Below are 23,696 nucleotides of genomic sequence, written 5' to 3' on the forward strand. Positions count from 1 at the left end.
GCTCGAATTCATAGGCATTCACAGTCATAGCACTTTCACACTCACGGCAAACTCTCACTCATGAGACACTCGAAATTATGGATTGCGGCGACATGCAAGTACGCCAAGCGCTGCCACGTATAAGGCGGCTCGGTTTCGATACGGGTCTACTCTGTCGTTCTCCCGTGGTCGCTAGAGGCAAAGGATCACGTGTCACCACGCTACACTTCCGCTCCACGTCTGCCGCTGTGAGTGAACTGGAATAGACTGCAGTTAAACAGACGACACGGGTCCACGGTGCGCCGATCGAGCAGACGGAACGGCAATCTTATCTGCTCCCCCCCCCTCCCCTCCCCCCCCCCCCCCCCCCCCTACTCGCGCAACCACCGCCGGTCCGGTATCACCACAGGTACTGCGGTGACCCCGACCGCTCGATCGCTCTCTTCGGTCCAGCCGACGTTCACGTGCGCGGCCGCCGCGATAAGCGACCGCCTGACGCAGCAGCTATAGTTGTGCGGTGAAGCGAGAATCAAGGGATGTATTTACAGCCAAACCCGGTTATAACAAAAATACTTCGATATATCAAATATTTCGGCATATTCGAATCAGTTAATGATGAGTTCGTCATACACAATAAAGAAAGAAGTTGCGCGACAGCACTGGAAGACTCTATGGCACCACGACTATCGCAGCACCAAGTGTAAGTGAAAGCAGCAACCTGACAGCACTTCTATCGGGTCATGCATCGTGTCGCACGCGGCATGGTTACGTGCACACGTGCTGTCAAACATATGCTTGACCACGTGATATATCTCAGAAAGTACATGCGAGGAAAAAATGTCCCGTTGGGCGGCTTCACGACGCAGGTTGTGATGCTTGCAGGCGCTCATTGCTAAGCGTCGTTAGACACGGCCCGCCGAGCGCCTGAAGCCGCCGATTGGTGCTGCTGTGCCTGGCGGCCCCTTTGGACAAAGAGTGCTTCACCGGCGAGCGTGCAGCTATGGGGCACCATCCAAGCTCCATCGCCTTTTCGACGCCAAAGAGCTGGCGGCGAAACCATAGTCACCCCAAGATAATTGACAAGCGATTACGTGTCGCGTCTTCGCCTGTTCGGCGACCCAGAGCTGACGAAGGAGACAAGTTCTTGGAGCCCAAACTGCAGTTGGTCATCGGCTATGTGCGTCTCTGAACGGCAGCGCCAGTGTTTGTAAGCTTCACTCGAAGTACCAGCGCCCGCCTGTTCTTAGAAGTTCTTCAAAACCGCCTACGACGGGGCCCGGCGCAAACTATTGGCGGGCATTCCTTCAGTCTGACCACAACCACCTAATTCTTCGGAAACAGCTAAATAAAAATTAAATTATGGGGTTTTACGTGCCAAGACCACTTTCTGATTATGAGCCATGCCGGAAAATTCGACCACCTGAGGTTCTTTAACGTGCACGGGTGTACGTTAAAGTACACGGGTGTTTTCGCATTTCGCCGTCATCGAATTGCGGCCGCCGTGGCCGCGATTCGATCCCGCGACCTCGTACGTACTCAGCAGCCCAACACCATAGCCAATGAGCAACCACGGCGGGTCTTCGGGAACGGTGGCGACAGTAAAACCTACAAAGAGCTAACACGGACAATTTCCGTGGAGCAGCGTCGACCCCGGTTTCACCTGGAATCGCCTCTACATTGCATGCATCGAGGGCTGGTCGAAGGTTGGACACGAGAGGCGGAGTCCGGCGAGGTGGTGGTGGGACACGATGGGTGGGATTTTGATTTCGCGGACCCTGCTGCAATTCCAATTGGCCGAGAGAAGGACATTGAATTACCTCGTCGAGCGAAAGAGGGAAAAGAACTGTATAAAATGCCACAGCGCGGGGGTGTGAGGAAGCAATTCCTGAGACTTTTGAAGTCAGCGCATGTTTTGCTGTCGTATTAACAATTTTGCATAATTCTGGTTAGCTAATAAATTAATTAAGCGGAATATAAAGAAACACTCTTAGGAGTGCCACATGATGGCAAACTACATGCCGTGGGTTTCATTCAGCTGCGACGTGAACAAGTAAATATGCCGAGAGAGCAGAACTCAGCGGTGGTCACGTGTACCTCTGTGCGGCAAGGTTGCACTGTTGCGGCAGCAATCAGGCGAACCCCGATAAGCCAAACAATGATTTCTTTCGAAACGCCGGCGTGCGTGCCGCAAATAAACCTGGGCGCACTCTGTTCCGGTCGAGGTGGCGCGCACGCAGGGCGCGAGAGACAAGGCGCGAGAGGCAGCCGAAACTAACACGTCGCAGGGACAGGTTGCCGCGATACCACCAAACCATCCCGGACGTAGATATTCCGCGTATAAGAGAAGCGATCAGCGACATTGAAGCCGGGTTATCTTCCGGAGAACTCTCGCTGCCCAGTGCACATGTGGCGAAAATCCCCCTGGAACACCGATCGCAGTTCCTGCCTCTCAGACCATCGGTCATTTCGTAACGCCGGTTCTAGGCTAATGACCGTGCGACGAGCGACCGAACATTAAATTGTGGGCGTAAACGTTACGAGACGGGAAGACAGCGGTATAAATGAAAGAGAAAAGGAGGGTAGCTGATATCCTATACACTGTGAAAAAGCAGAAAAAAAGAAGAGTATGGCGATAGCTTCGCTGCTTTCTTGTGTTTTCTGCTTCTCACGTTTTCTATAGTTCCACTTACGCTTTCCGTTGACGACTTTTTCCGTTATCTTACGGGAAAAAATACAACAGTGAATGCCCCAGTCCCAGGGACAACTTGTGACGTTATCAGCGAGCGCACTTCGCCTAAGCAAGCGTCACTTCGGTGTCGCGCAGCCCGAAACGGGCCCGCCAACACGGCATTGCATACGGACACGAGCGCACGTCGCGCCACGCCAAGCGTAGACACGGACGGGCCTCGCTCGCACGCGGCAACGATAAACGAAGACCGGCCGGAAGCGAGACTCGGGCAGCAGTGGAGAGTCTCGGCGAAACAAAGGGCCCCCGAGACCGGCGGCAGGCAGTCAGCAGGTGCCGTGGGGCAGTGCCAGAGTGACGGGTAGGCGACTCTTCTGCCCGTACTTGCTCAAATACTCATAATAAATGACCAGAAACAGCAGTAATCGGCTGTAGTCTTTTTGGCAGCACTTTGGTGGTTCGAGCATGGCGCGAGCGGATTGGAATTACGTCGTCACGTGACACTGAGGGAGCCGTTCGGAGCTAACTCGTACCACGAATGCACAAGCGGACGCAGAAATACAAGAAGCGACAGAGAGACACAGCTGGATTAAAAACATATATAGACGCGTAATTAGGTGAACATAGGGCAGATAACAATGATTAACAGATAGACGTATGAGGCATAGACGTGCATGGATAGAGACAACTGGACGGACATGGACAAAAAAAAAATATGGGGTTTCACGTGCCAAAACCACGATCTGATTATGAGGCACGCCGTAGTGGAGGACTCCGGAAATTTGGACCACCTGGGTTCTTTAACGCGCGCTTAAATCTAAGTACACGGGTGTTTTCGCATTTCACCCCCATCGAAATGCGGCCGCCGTGGCAGAGATTCGATCCCGCGACTTCGTGTTCAGCAGATAATGACAGTATATATATATATATATATATATATATATATATATATATATGGTAAAAATTCATTCTCGTCATTCGGCACGCGCGTCAGCAGGTAGCGGGCCGCGCTCCCACGTGGGCACACAGACAGACAGACAGACAGACAGACAGACAGACAGACAGACAGACAGGGACAGACAGACAGACAGACAGGGACAGACAGACAGACAGACAGACAGACAGACAGGGACAGACAGACAGACAGACAGGGACAGACAGACAGACAGACAGGGACAGACGGACAGACAGACAGACAGACAGACAGACAGACAGACAGACAGACAGACAGACAGACAGACAGACAGACAGACAGACAGACGGACCGACAGACCAGACAGACAGACAGCAGAGACAGACCACACAGACAGACAGACAGACAGACAGACAGACAGACAGACAGACAGACAGACAGACAGCAGAGACAGACCACACAGACGGACCGACAGACCAGACAGACAGACAGACCAGACAGACAGACAGACAGACAGACAGACAGACAGACAGACAGACAGACAGACAGACAGACAGACAGACAAGACAACAGAGACAGACCACACAGACGGACCGACAGACCAGACAGACAGGGACAGACAGACAGACAGACCAGACAACAGAGACAGACCACACAGACGGACCGACAGACCAGACAGACAGGGACAGACAGACAGACAGACAGCAGAGACAGACCACACAGACGGACCGACAGACCAGACAGACAGACAGACCAGACAGACAGGGACAGACAGACAGACAGACAGACAAGACAACAGAGACAGACCACACAGACAGACCAGACAGACAGGGACAGACAGACAGACAGACCACACAGACGGACCGACAGACCAGACAGACAGGGACAGACAGACAGACAGACAGACAGACAGGACAGACAGACAGACAGACAGACAGACAGACAGACAGACAGACAGACAGACAGACAGACAGACAGACAGACAGACAGACAGACAGACAGACAGCAGAGACAGACCACACAGACGGACCGACAGACCAGACAGACAGACAGACAGACAGACAGACAGACAGACAGACAGACAGACAGACAGACAGACAGACAGACAGACAGACAGACAGACAGACAGACAGACAGACAGACAGACAGACAGACAGAGACAGACCACACAGACGGACCGACAGACCAGATAGACAGGCACAGACCAGACAGGGACAGACAGGGACAGACAGACCTAGCGGGCCTCTCTCGACGCGTCCGCATGGCAACTGCGACAGCACTCTGTAGGAAGCAACAGGCGCACAGCTGCCAACAAGCTGGCCGCAGCGGCTCGCGTCATTCGTGGAGATGCCGGTGGCGGCAGCAGCGGCAACTGCTGCAAGTATATGCGAAGGCATTTCACTGCCGCCAGCTGCGTCGCGCTCGGACGAGGGCAGCGACAGGCGAGGCGAGAGGGTAGAACCGCAAACAGCCGAGATGCACTACGGGAGAAGGGACACTAAGGATATCGGCACCATCTCGCGCTATACATTTCCACTTCGAGGGCGACGTCGTCCGCCATCTCGTGTGAATCAAACTGAGCGGGGAGCGTACAGAGTTTCCCACAGCCTCTAATATGCGTGTTTCATCTCTCCTGCTACAGCCATATCCTGCATTTGTGGTACGGCTCGCTGTATAGAGTGCGTCCCCCTCTTTTCGTAAACCTGCCATCCACAAGCATCCGTTCACGGACCGGTTGGCTCGAAAACTCAGTTTGAGCAGCGCAAATAGAAAGGAACATGATCGACACGGACCGTGTACACACGCCGTTTGTGTTCCTTTGTCTCCGACTCCTTGAGCTGCACAATCTCGGCTGGCGACCACCTCCGCCTTTTTCAATGCTTGCTTTCACCAGCGAGCCGGCGTTCTCCTCTCGTCACTGGAAGCTTCGCGTGAATGACCACTGCTCGACGCAGCAACTGCGGCACGCTTATGGAATTAAAAAAAAAAATTATTAGGTTTTACGTGCCAAAAACCACTTTCTGATTATGAGGCACGCCGTATATATATATAGTGGACGACATCGGAAATTTTGACCACCTGGGGTTCTTTAACGTGCACCTAAATCTAAGTACACGGGTGTTTTCGCATTTCGCCCCCATCGACATGCGGCCGCCGTGGCCGGGATTCGATCCCGCGACGCTTATGGAAATCGATTCAGGCGCTGCGTGCACACCACGCACTGCACGGCTCGCACTTAGTTTTTACACATTTCGACCATTTATTTATTTATTCTATTATGATTACGTATACAGCGGTAAGTAGGCATTGTTGTAGGGAGGTTACATTACTCGCACATTTGCCGCACATTTAACGCACGGGCGTCAATTGCAATATGCTTTAAAACAAAGAGCAAGGCTGAACCGAGGTCATAGACGCTCTGTAGTAAACTTAGTGAAACTTGCGATTTATTTTAACTCGTAGTCCGTCGTCTCGTTGTGAGAAGTTATAAGAGGATATACCTACACTAAGCATAGTTACGCGTATACAGCTACGTCACTCGTCTAGTCTGCAAACCTGTCAACTTCTGCGCGCGTTCTGACTCTGTGCATTTTCGCTTACTTGCAGAACGTGTGCGTCTCGGCACTGGTCTTCGTGTGCTCTTTCGTGCCCGCCTTTGCTCGCACGTGGGACTGCGCAAATGTTCGTGCTTTTCAAGTGTGGTTTTCGCTGATCTTAGTACCTTTGTTTTTGATTCGCTTTACGACGGGAAGTAGCCGGCGCCCAATAACCTTTACAGACACATCAACCAATGAAACGCCACAGTATACATTAGTTCTCGTACATGACCTGCCTATATATCCTTGAGCAGCAGGCATGAGTGATCACAAGTTGATCAACTTTCCCAGACATTCTGTAGAATTCAATGATAAGTCGCACTTGGCTGCCAATACAGTCGACTCCCGTTAACTCGACCTGGGGTTAATTCAACTGCAAAATCCCGGCCAGAAACGATAAATTAGTACGGACGGGAAACTGGTTTAGTACGTACGCGAAAGCATGACGCTTTGGTCTCTTATACGGATACCATATATGATGGTCCGTTCAAAGAACTCAAGCGCGCACCTAAACGCTTGTAAGAGTTCGTCGGACGATCCTACCGCTGTCAAGCAGATGTAGGAGTCGTCGGACTACCTCGCCGCTGCCACCATTTGAAGGAGTCGGAGGTCGTAGATGAGGAACTCGGTTAACAGGATTTATTTACAGGATTAACATATTTTAAGACAAGATACATTGGCAGTCTAGCGCGACTCCCATATGGAGCCCGCAAGATTAACATTCAGCAAAACAGCATTCGACCACACAGCTCACTACTACATTTTGGCATAACATCGAGCACTCAGCTCCTTACGACGAGCACGACACGAGCACGAGCACCCTCTAGCAGCCGGCAAACGCTGCTTATAAGCCTCCGCTTGACGTCATAGTTCGACGTCATCGTTCGGCGTGGACGGAGCACGAATGGTCGGGAATGTGCGTCCAATCATGGTAAACTTGCCGCCGCCCCGCAGTACAGCCCACACACACAAAGGCTAACACGTTCGAGCCTACACACACAAAGGCTAACGCGTTCGAGGGCTTTGTAGAACTCTCGGTACAGCACAGCCCGCGGTGTCGTCGACCGAGGCCCTCGCAGAACTTTGCGTCGTCCCGGGTGGCGCGGCGGCGCACCACATTCCAGAGCTGACCGCGCGCCACGTGGCCGCCTGTCATCCGTAGTTCTCAGAAGGCGCCTCGTCTGGGGGGGTTGGAACACGCGCAGCGGGCTGAAAGCTGCCACGTTGCCACCCCCGTACGGCCATTCCTAACACGCTGCCTACTGCTCATCGACGGCCGGGAAGATGCGGTCTCCGTCGACCGCCTGAAGCCTGCCTGCTTGGACGCTTTTGCCACTTGTGCCGTCACGTATTGCCTCCCGGCCGGGCCACCCGCAGCGTGCGTTTCGCACCACCGCCATCGGCGCTTCGTCCAGCTCGCGGCTTCCTCGCTACCATGTAGTGCACGCGCCGCAATGGTCCGGTCACCACAGACGACGGGGACAACGCCCAGCAGGCTGACGGTGCGCGAGCAGTCGAATCGGGGGGGAATCAGGCTTGCTCCTGACATGAGCGGGCTCGGCTACAAAACATAATTTGTGGAGGCCAGGCACCAGCGTGTGTCCGGTTTTTCTTCACGCGCAAATATATGCGATCAGTATCGCTGGACCCTCATGCGCACAGCGGTTAATAAACCTTCGGAGGCTAGGAATTCAGCGGACGGTGCTGCTGGATGACGGCGACGGCAGCGACTTCTCCTGCAGTGACGACGACGACTTGCGCTGAGCCATGATGGGCGATGTCTTATTTAAGGTCAGCGCCGACGAAAGTGTAGGGGTTCGTGGGCCGCTGACCGACGAAGACGCGCATAATTATGGTAATGCAGTACAGAAATAGGCTGTCGATGGCGACAGACTGCTTCAAGTAATAAAGAATTCTTCCATTATGCCGCCATTTGTTAATTCGACTTCTCGCATAATTTCACCAAATCTTGCGGTCCCACAAGCGTCGAGTTAACGGTAGCCATTAAGCGCCTATGGAAAATCCAAATAAATATATGCAAAAGGAACCACCTGTCCCCACTCCGACCGCACATACTTCACGAGATTAACTGTCAAAAGGAAAGGAAAGGAGCTACGAGCGACTGCAAACAGGTTTCTCCGTGTGCCCGTGGCGTGTTGTGAAAGCACTCGCTTACTACAAGGACATGTGCGGATGCTCCCGATGTTCTTGCCCACGTCGCTCTTGTTGTGTGCGGCCGTCCTTAAACGTGCATACGTGCGCGTTCATCACACGCAGGCGTCTGCATCGGCACGCGCACACATCGCGCTACCTGACGCTCAGCCTCGGGCAGCTGCTGCGCGCGTCTTCCGCCCCACCGGCGCTGTAATGACCCCCGGCAGCTGTCCGCGCTTCGCATGCGAGGAAAACATGGCGGTGATTACTTTATACGACGGCATCATATTTACACGCGACAGTACGGGGAGGCTAAAACAAAACAAGTCCCATGACATCAGAACTGCCGCACGTTACCACTGAACTGCCCACTGCCACTGCCAATCAGAACTGCCCACTCTTACCACGATAAGACGCTTCGTAAGGCAGAAACAGCGCAATAAAAGAAGATGGTTGGCGATGCCTTTCTGGAGTTCCCGCACCAGCTCGCTGTGACGTCATGGACTTTGACAGCGTGTGCTAGGCTAGCTCAGTTAATTATTCAGCGGTAAAGATGGAGTACATTGTGTCCTAAAGGAGCCAAAGATTGAACATGGTCAGTTGTTGCTGGGCCAACGCGGCCGAAATACGAAAAAAAAAAGAGAGATACCTTGAAATGCGTGACGTCATAGAGATGTACCGGCGATGGGGATTCCGTGCGAAATTAAAGAAAACTGGAACTTTGACTTTCATTTCTTCTTATAATAATCAACCTATTATTTCGAAATGAACGACAACAGAGTTATCAAAGAACGCTTTAACGGTCTGAACTAATTTAAGGTCTTGCTTTAGTGTCCCTTTAAAAGCGCTATACGCATGCTGACGTCCTTCGGACTTTTATCGTCTAATAGCCAGAGGGCCAAATCATTTCCCCTTGTGCTTCTCTCAACAAAACTTTACACGCTTACTTACCTGTCATTCATGATATGTTCTCTCTTTCGAATTCACCAACCTTAATAACATCTGTGCGTGCCAACAGATGACAGCGTCTCTTACCGTGTGGGAACAACAGTTACGAAAGGGATGAGTCACACACACATGGCGCGAAGGCAGGAACAGCACAATTAAAAATGTTTTCTTTTCCGTTCTATCGTCATCCTCGACGTTTGAAGAACGGGTCTGTTAACAACGCTAGAGCAGAACGCGATTGTCTCCTGACTTAATATAGCGTTCGCGATATAGTACAATAATCCCGCTGCAGTTCTATTTCGGTCGCATCATTTTCGCCCTCCGCAATAACTTCAGCAGCAGCACTGCTTGCTGCGAGACTAATGATATCAGCACGATGTGGTATGAAATACACTGGCATGAAATAACTATGGGCCGCTAAAATTAAATGGCGAGGTCAGTCACGAGATACGGAAGACGCCGTACTGGATCCGGATCAATTCCGACCGCATGGGGTTTCTGAGCGCGCACTAAGTACGCGAGTGCGTATTTATTTTTTTTCGCGTTCTGCCCTCATCGGAATGCGGCCACCACGTCCGAGTATCGAGCCCGCGACTAGATTTCGAGAGAGAGATAATTTTTTAATGAATGCTGGATGCGTTTGCGTGGCCTTAGCATCCGACACTTAGCCTGCACGACAAAGGTGATACGCGTAATTACTCTTTCACACATACCGTACACAGGTGCAGAACATACACGAGCACACACAGTAACGGAGTGTAGCTAGAGCATCTGGCCCCGGAGCGCCTTCGCTGCGCGCAAAGCACGGGTAGCGCTGCTGCAATGTCCAAGCACATATAGTCCAACGCGAAGCGGCTGTCACATAAATGCAAACCAGATGTCTCAGTGTACCTCTTGTGGCAGCAAAGCGCGGGCGCCCACGCACGAAACATGGTTCAATGATCTCACGCGGCGACCAATGACGCGTCAAGGTCAATCGCGCTTTTCGAAGTCTAAATGAAAGACAAGCAGTTACTCATCGAAGTCGCTAGCGATTCGACGGCCGGAGCTGCCATTAACACACCTCCAAAATAATAAATCCTAACGCGAGTCGACGGCAAACTGAGGCGTCACGATTTTTAAGGAATATGCTTACCATTGGTGCAGACAGGTATTTTGCGACGAAGGGTACAAGGGCGCTCGGATGTACAGCACTCGTTAGAAGTTTGATGGGGGAGAAAGTACATATCGACCACGTATATTCAGAGGGGAGGGGAGTGGGGGTTGGAGTTCTCAATAAATTAATCGAGTGTGATTTAACAAAGTTGGAGTGCGATTATTGTGCTCGCATCTTTACTCACAGCGAGAACGAATAGAGACCAAGGAAATGACGACGCAACGGGAGCGACGACTCACGAGGCAAAATTTATTGTTAATAAACGACACATAAGTAGAAAAAGCTTACGCATGCGAAAACCAACAAAACCGCCATTGATCCTACCAAAAAACATAAGAAACATCATAAAATTAAGACCCCCATCGGCAAGACCGCTAAGTTCAATTATTACACTCATCCAGGAATGTTATTCCTTTGCTATGTAGCGAAACTCACTCATGCACCTGTGGCCGCTTATTCTTTTGATCCGGTGTGCCTTTGGTATGAGGCGGGCTTTTTCGTATTTCTTCCTTGGAAGCACGAGTGTAGAGCGCGTGAAGCACGCGGTTTTGTTGGCTTGCGCATGCGTGAGCTTTCTTTTATTATGTGTGGTTTATGAACAATAAACTTTCAATCGTGAGTCAGCGTTCGTGTTGTGTCTTCCCTCCTTAAACTAAATTATGGGGTTTTCGGTGCCAAAACCATTTTCTGATTATGAGGCACATCGTAGTGGGGGACTCCAGAGATTTGGACCACCTCAGTGGGGTTCTTTGGCGTGCACCTAAATCTAAGTACACGGGTGTTTTCACATTTCGCTCTCCTCTCAATGCGGCCGCCGTGGCCGGGGTTCGATGCCGCGACCTCGTGCTTAGCAGCCCAACACCATCTCTATACTGCTAACCCGACAGCGAACTAGGTTTCGATAGTCCTCTGAGTGAACAGACAGTAATTGAACACCGTCCCCGCCGATCATCGGCTCAGAAGGCAGTGAAAGCACTTTTGTGCTTTCTGAGAACGTCTGGTTTGCACGAGCGGCTATGACTCAAGTACTGTCCGTGCACGTCTCTGTACACTCTCTCTTCTCTCTCTTCCCTTTCTCCGTTCCCCCAGCGTAGGGTAGCCAACTGGTTAACAGCACTGCCTTCCTTATTCTCTCTCTCTCTCTCTCTCTTAACGTGGGGATAAACTTCTTATTCCAAGGAACTATGGCGTCAGCCAGCAGATTCAACCCCTGCAGTGTGGCCATATGGTACGCAAACATACGGGGCCAAGCACATAAAACCACGGCATTTCCCCCCTACTATGTTCATTAGGCCGTAATCCCCGGAATATCGCGCAACGGCTCAATATAAAAAGGACGTGGCAGTACGAAGCAGACTCCGCGCGCGAGGTGGAGGAGCATTTATCGACGCGATTCCACGATATATTAGCAAGAACCACAGAACGGCGCCCTGCAGCTACTCTTCGCGTTACTACAATGGAAATATGCCCAAAGATGTCCGCTGACAACAACGATTAACCAGATGTAAGTTAGATCGATCAAAAGTTATAAAAAATACCAAAAACAATTCAGAATAGGTACAGTATGCACGTGCAAACACCTGAAGATATGTGAAACGTTACGAACACACAACAACGCATTCTACATTACGAGCGAGACCGGACACCAACAAAATGTCGTAAAACCCGCAAAGTCAAGACAAGGCGCAGAACTTCACAAGAGACAGAAGAAAGAGAGGAACCGAGGGGCTCCCGCTTTACCGATAAACAGATGATAAACCGATAACCATTATACGAGGTTTAGAATAAATTAAATCTCCGCTCGTATATAACTGGTTCTAGATTTCAAGAAGTGTATATCCCCTGTGCTTTCCACGGCTTCACTGTTCGCTGAATTGATATGGTTGTGCACAAAAACGAGAGAGAGAGAAGCAATAAAGGGCGACGGGATCGGGAGCAGCGGGGCTGACGCCGTCCCTCGACGGGGACACAGGCGGGCATCAAGGCCGCGGGTCTCCCCATCTGGATCCACTGCCATGGCAACGACGCGCTCGCTACGGAGACTAATCTGGACGAAAGCCTCCCTCCTCGTAATGCCAGCGTCCCTCGGGGTAGCGCGTGCGCGCACATCCACGCGCACGACGAGGGCATCGGGCGCCGAGGCGACGCCGCTCGCGGGTCTTGCGTCAGGCGCACGCCGGCTACGGGCACGCAAGCCGCGTGCTCCTCCGTGCCCCACATTCAGAGCTGTGCCTATATATACATATATAGTCTTGAACGGCTTTTAGGCGCCTAACAGGCGATTTGTACGATGGTGAGCAAAGTTGACTTCAGCAGTCGCATTCGCACTTCGGGTATGTTATTTGCTCGCCACGCTATTCGTCGGTCCTCGAGTTGTGTCTCAGGCTGGAGCAAACGTTTTAACCCGGGAATCGCGCGACTTTAGAGTTCCCCAGAGATACGGCTACCTTATTGCCAATTTTCACAGTTTTAGACGGCTCTTAGACGTCTATGGACGACTTGTTTGCTTGTAGTAAATTTGCTTTCAGCGGAACGGACTGACGGAATAGTTTATATGGAGTTACCTACAATGGAGAACTACAGGAGAACACAAAGAGAAAACGGGCAATTGCGTGAGCTGCCGGTCTACCTCATGGTAAAAAAAAAAGTTTTCTTCGCGATAGCTACCTGTGGCACATTATTTTCTTCGTGCTGCACTGTTTGCAATGTAATACTTTGTTTTGATAACTGTCCCGCCCTCTCTCCTATATATATTTCAATTTGAACCACAGCCAGTTACCGCTATGCTATCCTTCTATCCTTGGCTTCATTACGTTCTGGCTTTATGTGGTCGTCATTAACATTAACAATCATCGAGCCTTTCTGCTTCCCTTCTCATCGTTCATTCATACCGAGGGTTTCAAATCTGGTAGCCTTGATGTTAGTAGGCAGCATACGAAGGTTTATTAGCTACGTGTCTGTTCTCCTAAAGTCACGTGTTACGTGACCCCATCGGGCAAACAAGGGTGTTTAACATTCGTCAGCCATGGCTATGAGGGGCATTGGCTATAGCACTACCAGGGCTAGATCTATAGTGCACATAAATACCAAAGTTAGTGGACGGATTGGTGGCTGTCGCTGCAGCCCAATTGTCAGAGCACCGCACGCGTAATGCGGAGGCTCCCACTGGCGACAAGTTATCTTTTCGTCCACTTTCATTTCCCCTTTTCCTCATTTTTTTCTACATTTGAATTTGAACCCCAGCTAATTACCCCTATGCTTTCCTTGGCTTCATTGCCTGTTGGCTTCCTATGGTCGTGATGAAAGACACACATGTAGTGCAAGTGACGGTGGTCTGCTTCAGACCGCCGTTAGCTGCTGCACTTTGCTCCTCAAAGAGGCACGACGTGTGTGGAGATTGAGCTTCTGAACGGCGCTTTGGAACGCGGTCAACGAAAGCCTCCCTACGCAGTCTTTGCAGGTCAAAGCTAGTCCGCAACTTCATCACTCGCACCAAGTACCTATAGCGTTGAGGCGTGAAACGCAATCGCTCGATCGCGATCAACAGGCGGCTTGTGCGCGATGTGAAAGGTCAGGAGTACTAGGGACCGTAGTCAGGAGGAAGATTTCGAGCTTTCATCTTTTTCATTTTCTAATTATTTCTCGCAGTACATATGCTGATAGGCTTTAGGGTCTCTACTATAAGCGATACACGCATGAGCGAATACTTGTGTCGTGCTGGTATGCTACCGTCTCCGGAAACTGCTCAATGAACGGCATATCTGTATTTTGTTTTTCTTTATGCACAATAAGGATTGTATTGTATCGTATACCTTCGCCTCCCTTATCTGCGAGTGTGCAACGCCTTTGAAAGGAAAAGCCTTTCTTCGGCTCGTCTCCCCAGATTTCGATTTGTACGTTTCTAGCCGTTTATGGCCAACTTGTGACACTAAATGTCACTGTGCAAAAAAGGAGGTGAGGCGTGCACAAGAGTAGAGAAGTGGACAACACGAACGCCGGGCTTCTCTACTTCTCTTCTCTTGTGTCCTGTCTGCATGCCTCACCTCTTTTTTACATGATGAATCCTTACCAACTAGCTCAGCTTTTTGTCGTTCTAAGCTTCATTTCTAGATATCAGTACTTCACACTATAAATAAATAAATAAATAAATAAATAAATAAATAAATAAATAAATAAATAAATATTGTCCCATGGTCCATCGCGAACGCTGTTCCCCCAGACGGAAGCTAGATGCTCTGGCGCCTAGACCACGGGCGAAAAAAAAAAAAAGACAAAAGAAAAAGTAGTCTACGGGACTATATCTGAAAAGGCAGAATAATCTTGTACCAACCAGTGCTGGAGACGCTTTGTGCGTTAATTAGGCCCATCGCATAACAACGAATTCACTCGTGGAATGCATCGCAATAGGTGACGATGAAGTAGTTACGCGATGCGTTTGTCCCGGAAATTCGCTGCGCGTCTGCCATATATGCTGTGGCGCGTTTCTAGAAGTTCAAGCACGTCGTGTCCTGTTATTCAACAGGTCTGAATGCTGAATAAAAGCTTCGCTCTCTCTGCAAGGTCCACCATGGTTGTCCAGGGTCGCGTTCGTCATTGAAATCTGCAGCGCGTCTCTTGTCGCTCACAAAGATATCAACGCAAGGTTGGTTCTGTCGGGACCTTTTTTTCTTTTTTTTTTGTTCTCGTGCATTATGATACTCGAGGGCCTTCGCCCGATCCGGAACAAACACGCCAGGCTGGCGCGGCTCTGGGAAGCATGGACGACTCCCCGTCCCCCGTGCACACCCGAGGCGCGCCAAGGAAACGCTACTCTCGATGTGGGAGTTTCTTTGCGGATCAGGCGTCATAAGGAGTAGCGGAAAGCTGCCCTGATACGCCTCTCACCCCATCACAACTAACCCCGCTCCTCGCTTAGGCCACAGGCCAGTCCTCCCTGAAAACATTAATTGAATAATTCATTCATTAGGTCACCCAGAGACTGTCGATTAGAACGTTGTGCTTACCCGTGGATTGCATATATACAACGGCATTTACAACAAGCATTAAGACCTGCACGGACGTACACAGATGCAATTGCGTACGTTTCCTGCCTGCCACGGAAATAAGTTAATTCTCACAAAACATTATTTGGCCCTTCTACAGACGACTTATAGACTACTTTCGCAACGGTCCATGCAATCTGCCTAGGGACCGTGTGGATAGCGCTGTTTTTTTGTTGTTTTTTTAACTAATGCCCAAGGCTCTACAAAATATCTGATCTAAATTCACGGGCCTATATAGGCCTCAAATATAGACTGAAATATGCAAATTTCCCAACATGCACGGTTCTCAGAAACCACAACAGAAAAAGGTACGGTTGCTGCACCTTCGTTATGCAAATGGGGTTAAATCTTTTGGACAATTTGTAGGCACTGTGTACCGACGGGCGCATGTACAGGAGCGTAGTGCGGTTTTTCAGAAGTTTATGCAGAGTCTACGAAACGTATCAATCCTCTGCATACGTTCTGCTTCTTGGAACGAGGTCGCGTGCTTGATTTCCAGCCCGCAGCGGCCGCGTTGCGATGGAGGGCGCAGTTTGTGAAAGTTAGTGTCGCGAGATTTTAATGCAAGCAGAACACACACGCACATGCGCGCACGGGCGCGCTCCATCAGGTGGCCAAATTAATCAGTTGCCCACAACGATACGGCATGCGTGATAATACAATCAGTTATTACTTAATGGGGGATCGAGGAGTGAAAGTGAACAATCGCGAAACCTGAAAGACATGATGGAGGCAGACGTGTTCACCCGAGGCCATGGCACGAGATTTTCAGAAGTCAGCCAGTCATACTCCACGCACGGCATTAATTTTTTTTCCGATGTCGAGTATGCTTCAGTATATGTATAAAAAAAGGGAGCATGAAGCGCACTAACTGCCCAGAGGGCTCACGGCGTTGATAGTTCTAACATCAACTGCATCTTTATGCATCTCGACGAAGTACAGGTCATCAATGTGACGCTTCCAATTCCCAGTCAACAACAACGACGACAAAAAAAAAAACTACTGATATTTTAGCGATTGACTCGGCAGATTCCCAAACATTGCCGATCTGCGCACGCAGTCTTCATCTTCATTAAGGAACTGAAAAAAGGTTCGACGTTGGGCTAGTTGGTTCCTCTAGGAATGCGATTCATCTTAACAACGGAGACGAGAAAAGCATCAAAAGAGCTCTTGATGCTCAAGGCAAGAAATACGAGCTCGGCAAGTCACTTAGACAAAAAGCTCCCTTCGTTAAACAGGCACAGGGTTTGCCGAGCTTAATTAAGTTCATCCCAGATTTGCCACTAAGTGCAAACTTTCACGTTTATTATCGTGATAAAGTGTAACGCCGACGACGAGATAAAGCGTATATCTTCATTGCGAACCAACTGTTAATAATGAACTCAACAAAAGAACAATGCACGAAGCGGTGTACTGAATAGGCGAGACAAAGAGAGGAACGATAGCAAGCGAAAAAAAGAAAAGAAAGATTGCGTGTTTATTCGCGCAGCGGGAGTCGCACATAATCATTTCTTTCTCGAAATTTCCGCGATCATTCTTCGCACGCAGTTTCATTGTATATGGTGCTGAAAGCCACTGCGGGAGGGACTGCATAGGCGCGCCAGCTGAGATAGGTCTCTTCCTACAGAGCACAGCTGGATGGCTAGAGCCGACCGCCATGCGATAAATCGCCCGGCCATGACACGCCGGTAATGTAAGTACGTTTCGTGCAGCGCGAGTGGCATGCTGTTTCGACTGACGAGCTTACAGCTACTGCTTAGTTGAAGACTGAGCGGGACTAGCGCGTCCAAAGGAAATAGTTTCGGGAGGGGGCAACTGCCGTCGCATGAACATACGCAAAACAAAGCCCAAGCTTATTCAGGGACCGAATTCATAAAGCTTTTCGTTCGTGCACATGCTGCTTGCCATTGGACGACCTCTGGCAATACACGTCCAACATCACGGGACTTGCTGGCATCTGTTCTCACTAAGAGTCCTATAGATGTGGTTGTATACGCGTTCAGCGGTTGTTTAAGAGTTTATTATTGTTTTGTAAAAACGGGTCCTGTTCTTTCGTGATCCTCTTCCGCTTTTTTTACCACGAGCCGATAGCATCCCCTAACTTTGGGTCCCCAATTAGCGCATAAACGTGGCGCTGAGAAGCATAAAAACAATTTTATTGTGTTTAAATGCAAAAAGCATTTCTATGGCTACCCAGCGAGATAACCTGTCCGTGCCTCCGTCGGTCACGTAAGACGATCGCTTTCAAGGTAGGGCGAGCAGCGGCGAGCGAATTCACCTTCGTGATGCCTCTCGCTTCAACGCGAACTAAGCGGCGAGAACACAGCGCACACGAAGCTATCAGCACTCGGCGCACTCTGTCCCCATCGCAGATCGCTTTCAAGATGGGGCTCGCGCGGCCGCGCCATGCGCAGCCGCCGCGGGGGCACGGTTGATCACGGTCGATAACGGTTCGACGCGGATGGGTAAGGTGCTATAGAGAGTGACAGCAGTTTATAATGATCAGGAAGTCATCAGCGCAACTGGCACCGCCCCCTGCAGTAGTTTGCTTGTATCTTCAATTCACATTGCGCCGCCGTCCTCAGCAGTTCGTGTTGCCGCAGCGCTGTTCGGATCAAGTTTCATAACACTGATAATGACACCGGGCTGCGTGGAGATGATCAGGCGACACAATGCTTACGCATACTTAGACAACTCCCAGAGAAGTTTGTGTGAATTTACTTTCTGCTCGGTTTGAATATATTAAAATTGTGTTTTAACGTCCCGAAAATGCACAGTTGGTAATGAAGGATGCCGTAGTGGGTAGACTAAATTCAACCCTTTTTGGGGTTCTTTAACGGAAAGTCGCGACCAACAGCTCGGAGGTGACGGCATCAGAAAATTATATATATATATTCATATATACTACAAATTTTTTTCCGGGGCACATTGGTTTGCGAACATTTGCTAGCGAGCGCACGAGTGTTTTTCGCATTGCGCTCCAATCCGCATGCTGCGAATCGAACCCGCGACCTTATGGTGAGCAGCAGAACACCACAGCAAATGAGAAAACTTGGTGGATTTGCTCGGCTTGAGCGACATTTTCAAGCAGTATACCGCGCATAAGGCAGTCACCCGGTCTCGATCGGCATATGTTAAACTTTGCAGCTGCTGTAGTCTTATTAATCTTCGCATTCTCTGCAGCGCTTTACTCGAGCGTTCTAGTCAGATGTGTGGACGTCTGTACATTTCAATAATAAACTGGTTCGACCTGCAACAAGTGGAGAGAAACGGCTTTTCAGCCATCCCGCAAATCACAGCTCTCGCGCTATACTCTCTTGACGTCAGAGGAAAAGAGGTGAGAAGACGAGGCTGCCGGCAAGCACAGTTTCTAAGTCAACATAGAAATCGTCAAGGAGCTCTCGCGGCTGTTTTGACATTTTTATACGCGGAGAGCACTTTGTATGTAGCTGCATGGCCTTTGAGCCCGCACTGACATTTTAGCTATCCATACGAGCTTCGTGCGTTCTACAGACACGAGTCGACTTTCTTCGCGCGTCAAAGAATGTCTCGCAGCATGAAGCACTTGAATAGATCAAGTTTATAATCTCTCTCATTACGGCATGGCAGCTACGGGCGTAACTTAACGAACGGCGGATAGTTGACGAGAAAGTTACGAAGATGGTGTCGTTGTGTTTTAATTTGATCATTACTTCACTAAAACCACGTAGTTGAAGTATGCTGATCTTTCAACGATGTTTCAGTTTGACGCACCTCGCAAGATTAGAAAATCAATGCGTAATCCTCTACTATAGCACCACCGCCACCTAATAATTAGCAGCTAAAATATAAAAATTTCTACTACCATTCCGGTTATTTGTATGCGAGGAAAAAAAAAAGCACGATAGCTCACCGTTGAGGCAAGAGAAGTTCCTCAGAAAGGCCGCGCGGAACATCTTCAGGTGCCGCCTCAGTTCCTGCTCTCCCGGTCCTTCAAAGCTGCAGAACATGAACGCGCCGAAACACAAGTAGCTCATTTGCATCAGCACGAGCAGCACGAGAAGGAAGTTGCTCCGCCGCATCCCCATCAGGCGCTTGTAGTGCGCCGACTTGCCGTTGCCGCCGCCGCCGGCGTAACCCATAGGCTTTACCAGGCTTTCCGTGCTTTGGGGAAGGACGAGCTTCTGCGTGTCCGTGACCATCATCATCTCGCCGCCTCCGATCTCGAGATTACGGTCCATCATAGACGGTGTCTCCGTCTCGAAAAGAGAAGCAACGACAACACCCACTCACACAGGCGGTCGTCGCGTTGTCGGCAAGGCTACCGCTCAACCTGTTGCACACAGCTGTCGTCTGCAGCGAGAGGCTGGCGAGTCGACGGTCAACGCAGGCAGACGACGGCGGAGCGAGCGGTGATGCGGGAGCAGATGGCGACGAAGCGAAACGCGAGAGAAGCACAGGGAAATGAGCGCGGCGGACCCAACGGTCAAGAGATGCGGTGAAAGATTAACCTAAGTAACAGTTTCTGAAAGTGATAGGCCATAATAGCTCGTCGCACAGGGGTGCACCAGATGTGTACTGTCTGTCTTGTCTGCTGAGGAAAAGAGGTTGTCGTTAGCTACCGTCGATGCAGAAGAACGAGCGCGGTACGAACCAAACGCGAAAGCAGACGTGGCCGAGCCGCTGTCGCAGCCTTTTCAGAGGAAGCCGAGCAGACGACCGCCGCCGGCCGCCCGTCGTCTGCTTTCTAGAGCGGCGCGGAAGTGGCGCCCCCAGCTCCGGCAGGGTACTCTCGGAAACAGCGAGCAACCAGGGACGTCACTTCCTCCGTACGGTTACAGCAGCCGCCAGCTCGCTCTTCTCTTCGCATTTCCCTTTCGCAAACACGCGCCGGTTTTGACGCACGCCTAGCCCGCGCAGAAAGGAAAAAAGAGAATATTGAGAAAGAGAAAGACGCGTGGAGGGAAGAGGATGACGACGGCGGTTTGTGGAATATCTCTGGAAAGAAGGATGGAAGAGGAGGTCCGCTGGGCTCCGGCATTCGCGCATGTACTGATAACACGTCGCCGCGCAGTCGCCCAACCACGGGAAACTTTTTTTTTTTTTTTGCCGTTCATAAGACTGTTTGATAGAGCCAAACGCAATCGCAGATTCATTCCCGCAATTGTGACGTCAGCCTGTACCTGTACCCACTCGTACCCATTGCAAATTATTGAAACCCGAATGCAAAGAACAAATCGATTAAACATGATGATACGGTTGGTCGGTGTCGCTCTCTTCAGCAGCGAGATGATAACGCTATAAAGGTAGCGACACTTCTAAGCCCTGCTCCCATCCGTGCCCATCATGTCTCACCACCTCAACTTCCTTGTCCTGTGCAGAGAAGCGAAATGATAATGAATTGCGTGTTCTTTGAACGCCCCGCTCTCATTCCCCCTCACACGCACGCACACACGCACACCTTTATTTTTCAGAAACTAGACTTCTCTGGTGTCACGTTTTCAGGGAGGAGAAAAGAAAGCAATAGAGAAACAAACACGGCCACTTATGAGAACCTGTGATTGGAGCGGAACAGAGCTAGCGGGAGCCAATAAAAAGCGCAACTATGGGAACGCCTGCGCATTCAAGACACGTGTCCCTCCCTGTCAAGATATCGTTTGTAAAGGCGACTATGTTGTGCTCTATGTGGTACGGAATGGACTACTAAACCAAACAGTATGCCACATAATAATAATTTGGCTTTCAATAAGTATCAAACGATTCACATGATCGTGCAAATACGAAAGCAACCTGAGTGAATGAACCACCGATTCGTCACGTGACTTCGATGTAAGAAAAATTATGCAGATCCAACGCACATGTTCAAACCTACGTGAATCGAAGCTTTCGTGAAGCGGTAATTTGGATGTTTTACAACTGACGGCGATGCGTAGCATTTATTTTTACAGCGAAGCTGTAAGGGGCAACTTTCCCCACTATCGTGTTCGTGTGCCAGGCCGAACCGCGGCGGAGGTGACGCAGGCGTTAAGCACTCCCCATACGTGGGCCGACCCCGAAGTACTTAAGAAGGGTGTAAGATTAGGTTTGCTAGTAAAACATTTTTTAAAGTTTGAATAACAGCGCAAGGGCAGCAGAGGGGACAGAAGAGAGAACAGAGCGCTAACTTCCAACAGTTTATTTTCTTTTCAGGAAGCATAGCAAGTTTCATAGCCACACATTAGCACGCCAACCATGCGTAGAACGCCTCGACAGAGCCATACAAAATTCAACGTGGCACCGATAGCCCGAGGTATCTGACCTCCTTGTCAGTTAGCGCGACAAAGCTGACGCACCCATCTTTTAAACATGGAGTTTTTGCCGCTTCGATTATTTCACGCGTGACACGATCGCTGTGTTTTGCCACGATACTTGTATCTTGGCTTACAGCCACACATGCTGAAGAGGGCAGGAAACCAACCCTGTTTAGCGCGGTCAACATTTTACTTGTGCTCTTTGAGACTTTCACGAAAAAGATCAAAAGCAGAGCCAATGTCATTTGTCGTAGGTTAAACCTCGAATCTGTTTTAAAGGGCGTGTCAAAAATTTTTCCCTTGAAGTTCTCTCCTCTGCGAAAATTCATAAAGTTGACATGCCTTTTAGGCGTATCGTTTCAGAAAATGGCACCTGGCAATTATGCGTCGCTCTTTTCTTACAGAAACACTTAAATTGTTTAAAAGTGGACGATCCGTTTCTTGTAAAAAACTCGGGTGCAGTCCAGCAATTTGTCAGCCCCCGATGCAATGAAAACATGTTTACTTTTTCAGTTGACGTTAAGGGCCTTTATTATTCTATACCACATGTTTCACTACTCCTTCAACGTTCCAAACGCAGTCTGGTATCAGGGTCAGTGTTTTTTTTAGAATTACTTCTTTTACCTACAGTCGACTTACATCCATTGGGATGGTAAACCTCACCTCCAAAAAGAAGGCATTTGCATCGGCTCATGCATCGCTCCCATATTAAGTGATTTGTTTTTAGCAAAACTTGACAGATCTGTGTCGGATGCTTTTATCAACACTAACGGTATAGCTGCTTTTAGATACGTTGATGGCTTTCTAATTTTTCTTGGCAGTGATGCCAGTTCGTACCAGTCTGATGCTTTTTTAGTTCTGGACACAGTGCGCACATGTTTTAAACCACTAGAACTAATCCATGAATTTTCAGAGAATGGTGTAGTAAGGTTCCTAGACGTTGAGCTATTTTTGCACGAAACAGTTCTTGTTGGATTTACTACCCACGTGGGCAACAAGCCACTTCTTCCATTCAACTCCACGCACTCTAAACTTATAAAACGTGGCATTAGCTCATGTTTCAAAAATTCCTTAAGAAACTCCTGCGAACATAAAATGATCGACAGCTTTTGTAAGCATTCTGAAGGGTTAACTTCGGCAGGCTATCCGTCTCTTGTACAAGTCTCTGTTGCTGAAGGCCTGCTGCGCAGCTGTTCATCCGTGGTGAATGAAAATCCAGACGGAGCAACTCGGGATAGACAAAAAATTGCGGTAATCCCGTACATGCATAGAATCGCGCATAATCTGAAAAAGGTCGCTCAGCGTGTTAACGACAAAGTTGTCTCCCCTGCCCCTGAAAAATTAGGCAACCTGTGCAAAATAACAGTCCCATCATCTAGGTCCGAACGAGGGTGCCTTATCACACACAAGAATAAATTCATAGATTGCACAAACAACGCGGTGTATCCGATTCCTCTGTCCTACGGTAAATATTACATCGGAAAGACGGGCCGCTGCGTTAACGAAAGATTGAAAGAGCACAAGTGCAATGTTGACCGCGCTAAACAAGATGGGCTTTCTGCCCACTGCAGCATGTGTGGATGTAAGCCAACATAAAAAGAATGTAGTATCGTGGCAAAACACAGTGACCGTCGAAGCGCGAAACATCGAAGCGCGAAAAATTCTATGTTTAAAAGATGGATGCGCCAGCAGCCATCTCTGTCGCGCTTATACTGACAAGGAGGTCAGATACCTCGGGCTATCGATGACACGTTGAATTTTGTATGGCTTTGTCGCGGCGTACTGCGTATGGTTGGTGTGCTGTTGTGTGGCTATAAAACTTCCTATGCTTTCTGAAAAGAAAATAATATTTTGCACGTTAGCGCTCTGTTCTCGCTTCTGTCCCCTCTGCTGTCCTAGCGCTGTTATTCCAACTTTGAAGATATTAATATACCGGGTCGACTCACGGTGGA

The 23,696-nt window shown here is 49.7% G+C and overlaps 1 protein-coding gene across 3 annotated transcripts in view; it reads right to left on the reverse strand.

Moving 5' to 3' along the window:
• The window catches only part of LOC135920776 (potassium channel subfamily K member 1-like), a 278,635-nt gene that overhangs the window by 87,479 nt on the left and 167,460 nt on the right, over positions 1 to 23,696 (reverse strand). Inside the window, exon 1 of one of the 3 annotated variants that reach the window (XM_065455031.2) lies at positions 19,368 to 20,217. The exons of 1 other annotated variant lie outside the window; for it this stretch is intronic. In XM_065455031.2, coding sequence (XP_065311103.1) covers positions 19,368 to 19,698 — 331 coding nt within the window. In that variant the 5' untranslated portion in view covers positions 19,699 to 20,217. Of the gene's footprint in view, positions 1 to 19,367; positions 20,219 to 23,696 lie in introns of those variants that run through there. One more of the 3 variants, XM_065455030.2, reaches the window with a different exon arrangement.

The sequence above is a fragment of the Dermacentor albipictus genome, chromosome 7 (assembly GCF_038994185.2).
Source record: "Dermacentor albipictus isolate Rhodes 1998 colony chromosome 7, USDA_Dalb.pri_finalv2, whole genome shotgun sequence".
In the NCBI taxonomy this organism is placed as follows: domain Eukaryota; kingdom Metazoa; phylum Arthropoda; class Arachnida; order Ixodida; family Ixodidae; genus Dermacentor; species Dermacentor albipictus.